At 40.9% G+C, this 9,932-nt stretch overlaps 1 protein-coding gene across 1 annotated transcript in view; it reads right to left on the bottom strand.

Annotated features, from left to right (window-relative positions):
* ACBD3 (acyl-CoA binding domain containing 3) overlaps nt 1–8,111 on the bottom strand; it is a gene marked incomplete at its 5' end in the record, with an annotated part of 34,198 nt that extends 26,087 nt beyond the window's left edge. The window contains 3 exon segments of the mRNA XM_006157250.3: nt 599–757; nt 7,154–7,294; nt 7,970–8,111. Coding sequence (XP_006157312.2) covers nt 599–757; nt 7,154–7,294; nt 7,970–8,111 — 442 coding nt within the window.
* Between the last annotated feature and the right edge of the window lie 1,821 nt (nt 8,112–9,932).

The following is a 9,932-nucleotide window of genomic DNA, read 5'->3' as shown; positions in this document are numbered from 1 at the left end:
GTTGGGTAGGGAGAGAATGTAGAGTGAAAGAAACCCTATTGAAGGTGCCTATCTTTCACTCTCATTCATGGAAGAAATAAACTTAAAAAAAAAAGAGAGAAAGAAAGGAAATCATTTCAGTCTCCCTGAACTAGGAACTGTGGATGAATACCTGATCTCTGTCTCTGTCACATGGATGGAAGGACAGACTAATAAATCCAGGCTTGAATAGCCTTGCACATGCAAAGCAGAGAGTGAGAGTCTGCACAGAGAAGAATGTGAAGCAGAGATGTAAGACAAAGAAGCAAAAATAAGAGATTGTGTGGACCTAGAAAGAGAGAACTACTAAGCAATCCCAGATCCTCTTTCTAGTCCCTGGAATCTGAAAACTAAACCCAAATCCTTCCAATGTATTTCTTTCTACAACCAACTGATGGTTAGGACAAGGCCTTCTTTAATAATATCATTCATAAAAATTGTATGTAGCTAATCCTGTTCTACCCACTAGTCATATAAATTCCGGATTAGAATAATTTACAAGGCATACAACAGTAAAAACTTAAGTAACAGTATGGTAGCCCTCTTCTTGTTTTAAATAAAAGTGATACAACAAACGTACTTTTGCTGCTCCAACCGAAGCCTCTCTTCTTCTATTCGCCTCCTCTCTTCTTCCTCTCGTCTAAGCCTCTCCTCTTCCTCTCGCCTACGTTTCTCTTCCTCCTTTTGCAAACGTTCTCTTTCTTCCTCTTCACGCCGCCTTCTCTCTTCCTCCTCCTTCCTACAAGATAAAGGACAGAGAGAATGAATTCTATACAACGAGTCTTGTTTAAAAATAATTTACAGCTGGGGTCAGCAGGTGGCATGGTGGTTGAGGTGTTAGATTCCCACATGGCTGACCAAGGTTTGAGTCCTGAACCTGGCATCTTGCTTTCTTACTTTCTCTCTCTCTCTCTGGTGAGCAAACGTGTCCTTTAGCAAAAACTAATAAATAAAATTAAATACATAATTCTTTTTAAAAAATGTACAGCTTCATTTCCCAATGAAAACTGACAATCTTTTTAAAAGACAATGCAAAATTCAAAACACATATGCTTCACTAGTAGAAACTTACCAAGCGGAGTCAATCTCACAATACACCAATATGTCAAGAATAGTTACTGCTGCATCGCAACAGAAAAGGTGTCCATCAATATGTACTCCTTAGATCATAATATACTCGTATCATAAAGGATCCCCTCATGCTCACAGCACTAAGAGCTTTTTCTTCATGATATTGTACTTGTAGTTGCAAAGAAATTCGTCCGATAAATTTAGCAATACACCTGCTGTACCTATTAAAGTATATGCTCTAAAAGACAGTCTGTCTCACGCTGCTGTATCCTCAGGGCTTAGCACAGTGCTGGAAAAAGTAAGTATTCAACAAATATGTACAGAAGTGAAAAAAAAAATCAGCCTTGAAAACCCACAGACATAAAAATAAAAAGATCTACGTGGCCTCTTATATAAAGACATTTAATATATATTTTAAAAAATAATTTTAAGGGACCAGCAGTTGGTGTAATGACTATGTTGCTGGGCTCCCATGTGGTCAAACATGGTTCGAATCCCGGACCCAGTGGCTTAAACTCATGCTGGGCGCATGCGTGCACGTGCCCAAGATCCTGACAGGAGAATGGAGAAGGAATTGTGGCGTGGCCATCCCCCGGGGGGTGATTTCTCACTTTCTGTCTCTCTCTCTTTCTGGTAAGTGCATACGCCCTATAGCAAAAACCTCTTAAAAAAATTTTTTTTAAAAAGGATCACAGGTGGTGTGATGGTTAAGCGCGGGACTCTCACATGGCTCAACAGTTTAAGTCTCAAACTTGGTGGCTCACTTTTTTACTTTCACTTTCGCTCTCTCTCTGGCCAAGTTAAATAACAGTAATAATAAATGAAATTAATAATAACAATTACTATTATTAATAATAAAAAGGTATGTGTGTACATATATGTATGTGTGTGTGTGTGTATATATATACACACGCACATATATAAAGGCCTAGAACAATGTGCTCTAAATTTGTCAGTTATCATCTATGGAAAAAAGAGTAGAATTAAAAGAAAGGTAGGGGGCCAGCAGGTGGTGTAGTGGTTGGGAGGCTGGACTCCCACATGGCCGACTATGGTTTGAATCCTGGATCTGAAGGCTTGCTTTCTAGTGTTTTCTCTTTCTAGTAAGTGCATATGCTCTGCAGCAAACTGGTGAAAAAGAACTATAATAAGTAAGATTAATTCTTTTTTTTGGGGGGGAGAGGTTTTTGCTATAGGGCATGTGCACTTGCCAGAGAGACAGAAAGTGAGAAATCACCCCCCGCCGGGGGGATGGCCACGTCGTAATCCCTTCTACTCCATTCTCCTCTCGGGATCTTGGGCATGCACGCACATGCACCCGGAGTGAGTTTAAGCCACTGGGTCCAGGACTCAAACCGCGGTCAACTACATGGGAGTTCAGTGACATAGCCAATACGCTAACTGCTGGTCCCCAGTAAGATTAATTCTTAAAAAAAAGAAAGTAAAGAAAGGTAGGGGACTGGCCTCCCTGCTTTCTATTATGCATAGAAAGCCATGTGTCACATGGTCAACCACTGATTGAATCCCAGCCCCAGCAGCAGCAGCTTGAGAGCACACTGGGAACCTGTGTATGCATGCCCCAAATCCTTACAGGATGGAGCGATGGAGGAAAAGGGAGTGCAGCACAATTAAGAACTACTAGGCATTATGTTCTCTCTCTCTGAATGCATGTAACTCTGGCAATTAAAAAATGAGGGAAGATTTTCAATTTATTCTTCATATATTGCTATAAATAGAAAACCATTTATATTGCATATGTTTATGTTACTTCTGAAATTTGACAAGTTTTTTTTTGGAGACATTTTTGCTATAGGGCACGTGCGCTCACCAGAAAAACAGAGAGAGACAAGAGAGACAGGAAGTGAGAAATCACCCCCTGGGGGGATGGCCATGCCGCAATCCCTTCTCCTCCATTTTTCCTCTTGGGATCTTGGGCACGCACACACGCGCGCCCCGTGTGAGATGAAGCCACCAGGTCCAGGATTCAACCCACGGTTGACTACATGGGAGCCCAGCGACATAGCCATTATACCAACTGCTAGTCCCTGAAATTTTACAAGTTTTTAATTTAAAAACAAGCAGTTGCTAGGGCTGGCAGGTGGACTCCCACATGGCTGATCACAGTTTGAGTCCTGGACCAGGCAGCTTGCTTACTCACCACCCCACCCCGTCCCTCTCTGGTTAAATTTTTAAAATTAAATGGGGAACCAGCAGTTAGCGTAATGGCTATGTCGCTGGACTCCCACGTAGTCGACCGCGGTTCATGTCCCGGACCCGGTGGCTGGGGGTGATTTCTCGCTTTCTGTCTCTATGTCTCTCTCTGTCTGTCTGGCGAGCGCACGCGCCCTACAGTGAAAATCTCTCCAAAAAAAAAAAAATTAAATGAATAAATAAAGTTAAATAAAATAATTCTTCTAAAAAATGTTAAAAAGGGGCCAGCAGGTGGTGTGGTGATTAAAGGTGCTGGATTTCCACATGGCTGATCACAGTTCAAGTCCCAGACCTGGCAACTTGCTTTCTTGCTTTCCTCCTCTCTCTCTGTCTGGTCAAATTTAAAATGATAATAACAACAAATGGAATTAAATAAACAATTTTTTGAAAAAATAATTTAAAAAAAGCAGTTGGTGGGATCAGCAGATGGCGTAATGGTTACATCGCTGGACTCCCATGTAGTCAACGGCAGTTCGAGTCCCAGTACCAGCGGCTTAAAATTCACACCAGACGCACGTGTGTGTGAGCCCAAAATTCCAAGAGGAGCATGGAGGAGAAGGTATTGCAGAATGGCCATCCCCTGTGGGGGGGGGGTGATTTCTTGCTTTTTGTCTGTTTCTCTCTATCTCTCCAGTGAGCGCACACACCTGACAGGAAAAACCTCTCTACCAAAATAAATAAATAAATAAAAACAAGCAGGTGGACTTCTAGGTGTAGCCCTTACCCAGTTCTTACCCATCCCCCACAGGCTCCTTTCCAAAATGAACAGGTGATGTCACACTAGAAGACACCCATGGGTCTAAGAACAGCATGAAGTACAAGGTGGCTAAGACAGAATGAAAGGAAGGAGTTTCAAGAACTTAGAGAATACATCATTTCTTGGTCCTATCATGAGAACTGCCTACATTAGCCTACTTTTTTCCCCTCCCAAACTTCAGTAAGTGATTATTAACACACCTCAGCCACACCTAAGGCTCAAAATATAGCAATAGCGTGACCTACTTTTAACATGTTACAGATTGTACAGAGCAAGAAGCTCTGTAAGCCAGAGCTTAAGCTTCAGGATAGATGAAATCTCATCTTAAACACTTAAATAATTCTCTATGGCCTTTATCCCATAGCAGAAGTATAAATATATTCCCCCCACGGGGGATGGCCATGCTGCAATCCCTTCTCCTCCATTCTCCTGGGATCTTGGGCATGTTCCCAGCATGATTTTTCAGGCTGCTGTGTCCAGGACTCAAACTGTAGTCAGACATGTCGGAGTCTAATGTCTTAACTACCATGCCTTGTGCTGGCCCCTCTAGAAATTTTAGATTGTGAAAGTTAAAGCATTCAGTATTTTTTTAATAATTACTTTATTTCTTTATTATTTTTTATTTATTATAATTATTTTATTTATTATACATCATTCAGATTGTAAAGAGACTTTACCCAGAGTGACATATACCTCAGTCCAGCCCAGTTGAGAACATATGCACATCCTCATCAGTAAATAATAAACCATATCCGTGTCCCACAAATGCCTGACCTCTCCATTTTTTCCCCAAATTTCCTTTCCTATGCTCTTCCCCTCCCTCATTCTTTCCACTTTGGCTCTCGTGTCCATAACAATTTTTAATGCTGGTATGTCCTCCAGTCTTTCAGTCTCTGCCATAGAGTGCTGACAATTGGTAGGTATATGTTAAGGGGAGACATACAATTTCTCTCTTTCATAGTCTGACTTAGCAACAGATCTTCCATATTCGTCCATTTTCTATCAAATTCCAGGGCCTTGTAGTATTTTTTTTTTCGAGAGAGATTTTTGCTATAGGGCATGTGCTCTCGCTGGAAAGACAGAGAGACAGAAAGCGAGAAATTACCCCCCGCCAGGGGGGATGGCCATGCCACAATCCTTTTTCCTCCATTCTCCTCTCAGGATCTCAGGCATGCAGGCGGGCATGTGCATGCGTGCACACACACAGGCTTTGTGTGAGTTTTTTAAGTCACCGGTCCGGGACTCAACCCGTGGTCAACTATGTGGGAGTCCAGCGACACAATCATTATGCCATTTGTTGGTCGCAGATTTAAAAAAAAAAAAATGTATTTATAGATTTAAAAAAAAAAAATGTATTTATTTAATTCCATTTGTTATTATCATATTTTAATTTGACCAGACAAAGAGAGAAAGGGAAAGCAAAAAATCAAGCCACCAGGTCCGGGACTCGAACTGTGGTCAGCCATGTGGGAATCCAGGGTCTTTAACCACCACCCACCTGCTGGCCCCCAAAGTTGTTTAAAATATAACCTCTAGATAAATGAGGTTTTGTAAATTATAAATCTAATTCACAGTCACAGCAGAGAATCACAGAAACATAAACAGCACATTCAGAAGCTCTTTCTTCAAACCCTGGAAATAATTAATAAGCCTTCTGGGAACCAGTAAGAATGTCTATGCAAGGCCTACCAAATACCACAGATGAAAAACATGAAATGGAGCATGAATTTTCTAGAAGCTCAAGGGACACAGCAGCAAAGAATATGTCAGACCAGAGGATAGGAAAAAGAAGGGGTTGAGTTTATGGTGGAGCTCATTCCTGAAACTTAGTGTAATAAGATAAAACAAAGATTGTCAGGAACCAGCAAGCGGCATAGTGGTTAAGGCACTGGGCTCCTATGCGGCCTCCCATTGGTTTGAGTCTCAGACCCAGAGCCTGAAACTCACACTGGGCATGTGTTTGTATGTGTCCAAAATCCCAAGAGGAGAATGGAAGAGAAGGGACTGCAGCATGGCCATTCCCCCTGTGAGGTGATTTCTCGCTTTCTGTCGTTCTTTCCCCCTGTCTTTCTGGCAAGTCCATGTACCCTATAACAAGAATCTCAGGGAAAAACAAAAAACAACAACAACCAAAAAATAGGAGGTTGCCAGTCTAGCAGTTGGTGTGGTTAAGGCACTTAAACCCACATGGCCAGTTTTGTGGTTTCAGTCCTGGATCCGGTAGCTTGACAATCATATCAGGTGCATGTGTGTACATGCCCAAATTCCTCAGAGGAGAGTAGAGAAGGGACTGCAGCATGGTCATCCCCTTCCAGAGTGGAGTGTGTATGTGGTCTCTCTCTCTCTCTTTCTAATGAATGTAAGTACACTACAGCAAAAAAAAAGAAAAAAGGCTGCCATGGAAGATGGGTGAATCTTTTCTTTTTTTTTTTTAAGAGGTTTTTGCTTTAGGGTATATGCACTCATCAGAGGTGTGGGGGGGGAGAGACAGACAATGAGAGGTTCCCCCCCCTGCCCCCATGGCCTAATGGTTAAGACCCAGATAATTATGATTTGAGAATCCTTGCCCAAGATTCCAACAGGATGCATAAACGTAGAAGGGATTACAGCATGACCATGCCCCACTGGGGAATTCTTGCTCTTCTCCCTCTGTCTCTCTGGTGACTATGAACACCTTTTTGCAATTAAACAAACAAAATAAATGTATAACCAAAAAGAAGCAGCTTTCTATTTTCCAGAAACTCATAACATAAATACTGTTCACATCAGAGAGTTTGAACAATTGCCTTAAGAAATTGGGATCCCATGGGACCAGAAGGTAGCGTGGTAGTTAAAAAGTGCCAGACTCCCACATGGCCCACTGCAGTTCAAGTCCCAAACCTGGTGGCTTGCTTTCTCACCCCCCCCTCCTTTCTGTCCCTCTCTGGTCAAATAAAGATAAAAAAAAATAAGTTAAATAAAATAATTTAAAAAAAAGAAGTGGGGATCCCAGCAAAATAAGACACTTAATCTAGAACAAATACTGCATAAAGCAACAGCATCAGTATATTGGGCTACAGAGGGAGGGGTAAAATATGTCACACCCGCAAACTTCACCTTTTTTTTTCTTGTTCTTCCTTCTCTATTTTGTGGGATGCAACATATGTTGAAAAGAGATGGCAACACCTATTTAGGAGCTTGACAAACTCTACCATGGCATCCTCTTTAGACATGTTTCCCAAGGCTGCCCATTCTCTCCTACAAGGAATAACAAGAAAAGTTACCTCTTCTTTTTGATAAAATGAGACTTAGATTTATTATAAGCCTAAATATGAACAATTCTCAACTATAACTAAAATGAAGAACGATTCTTCAATGAGCAAAAGGCTCAAACTTATTAAGTATGTACTAATTTACTAAATTAGATATGCTGCATACAATCCAAACTTAGTTTAACTACATTGTCACTAATTTCCATGGAGCAATAGGGTATTAAAGTTTTATTTTTCCTTAATTCATGTTAGCCCCAACTGAACAAAATATTTGATACGTTCTTTTTTTTTTAATCAATTCCTCTATGTCCCAATAGGGAAATCGATCACTAAATAATTTAAATGGCTGCTTTTAATATCATTTACAAAGAACCAAATGAAGCTGCACTTGTCTAATGTTCATGATCAGATAAACAACTTCTACAACATTTAGCCATAACCATCTCCAAGCCAAAAACAGACTCCAGAAGCTACAAGCAAAAATGTTTCAGTTCTTATTCTAATCTAATAAATCTACTATTTACACCTTAACCAATTACACTGTACCTTTTCCAATACTATTCTCATTAATTCTCTACACACAACATCGTTACCTCTTGTCATTTCTCAACACACCAAATATTATTCTCATTAAATTCACTATATAATAAGACATCATTACCTCCTGTCATTTCCCAACACATCAAAGAATCCAACCTCAGGACAAGTGTCTGGATTATATGGGCCCATAAGAACCTGCTTATGTAGTGCTACAAGTTTCAGTTTTTCTTCATAAGTTGGATGAAATGCTTTGCCATCTTTTTCTATAAAAAAAGAAAAGAAAAAAGACAATTAGCAATGGCAAAATACATTTTCAACATTATGAAATGCTGAAGCTTTGCTATGAGGTATGTCACTAATTGCCTGTGATGGATATAGACACTATTATAGTGAGATTTTTTATCTCAATTACTATATATTAATAGTCAGAGCCTATGACAGAAACTCTTTATGCTAATTTTTAAAAAAAGAAAGTCAACTACCAACATCTATGTTAAATACTTCAGCAAAACCAACGTGTCAGGTTGGAGTCAGGCACATACACAAACACACCATTTGACACCTTTTGCATATATTAAAAACCAGGTGGAGACCCAGCTGTGTTGATGCTGGCAACAGAAGACCTCTGTGCAATACTGGAGCCATATTGGAAAGCCCTGGGGTTGGATCTTGTGTTGACCTCAACATACTGGTGCACCTGTAGACATACCCATGATCCTGGGCTAGAAAGCTAGAGAGACAACTGCGGCATGGCAAGACCCTGTAGAAGGTGTCTGACTATCTCTCTCATAAAAGAAATAAATATCAAAAATACAAACAAACAAACAAAAAACCACTCTTCTTCAAAAATTAAAAAGTGCATCATCTTTACAGTTAAAAAAAATTTTATTAGTTTTTTTTTTTTTGAGAAGTTTTTGCTATAGGGTGTGTATGCTTGCCAGAAAGACAGAGAGAGAAAGAGAGGCAGAAATCACCCCCCAGGGGGATGGCCATGCCACAATCCCTTCTCCTCCATTCTCCTCTCCGGGATTTTGGGCACGCATGCACATGCGCCAGCCCTGAGTTTAAGCCACCAGGTCCGGAACTTGAACTGTGGTCGACTACATGGGAGTCCAGTGACATAGCCATTATGCTAACTGCTGGTCCCATTTATTAGGCATTTTTAATATGATGAGATTACATATACTTGCAAAGACTACACTCAAAATATATCCATCTCCCTGAGGTACTAGGATGTGGTAGGAGGGGCTCTGGAATCAGACTACCTGATTCTCATGTAAAACACTTCCTAGCTGGGACCAGCAGTTAGTGTAACGGCTATGTTGCTGGACTCCCACATAGTCGACCGCGGTTCATGTCCTGGACCCGGTGGCTTAAACTCACGCCGGGCACGTGTGTGCGCGTGCCCAAGATCCCGAGAGGAAAATGGAGGAGAAGGGATTGCGGCATGGCCACCCCCTCCCCCCGGGGGGGGGGTGATTTCTCGCTTTCTATCTCTCTGTCTCTCTCTGTCTGGCGAGCGCACGCGCCCTATAGGAAAAACCTCTAAAAACACTTCCTAGCTATGAGACCATTTAACTTCTCTGTTCACCAATAAAGTGAAGATTATACTGCTACTTCAGAGATAATAGGATATTATTTAATAATTTAATCTTTTATCTTCTTTCATATTATGGTTGGTTCTGACAGATTTCCATACAGGCAGTTAACAATGAAGTCAGTTTGACCTGTACAGACTACCACCAACATTCAAAAGTAGTATAAAATGGGTGCTAGTAAAATGGGGAGTCTTTAGAGAATAGTTCTCTGCTTGAGAAACGCAGCATTAATTATTGAATAATTCCAACGCCAACAAAAGAAAACCAGATTAAAAAAAAAAAGAGAGAGGCAGAAAGTTGTATAAACTGCCTACAAGTTTTATTCAGCTATATAGTGACAACCAAAATAAAATCACTAATAAATAAAGGCCAGCCAGTGGTGTGGTGGTTAAGGCGCTGGACACTCCCACATGGCTGACCATGGTTCGAGTCCTAGACCTGATGGCTTGCTTTCTCACTTTCCCTCCCTCTTTGTTTCTCTCTCTG

This window comes from Tupaia chinensis, unplaced genomic scaffold (genome assembly GCF_000334495.1).
Source record: "Tupaia chinensis unplaced genomic scaffold, TupChi_1.0 Scaffold000532_1, whole genome shotgun sequence".
NCBI classification, from domain to species: Eukaryota; Metazoa; Chordata; class Mammalia; order Scandentia; family Tupaiidae; genus Tupaia; species Tupaia belangeri.
The sequence above is the reverse complement of the archived record's forward strand: the minus strand, read 5'-3'. Positions and strand labels throughout refer to the sequence as shown.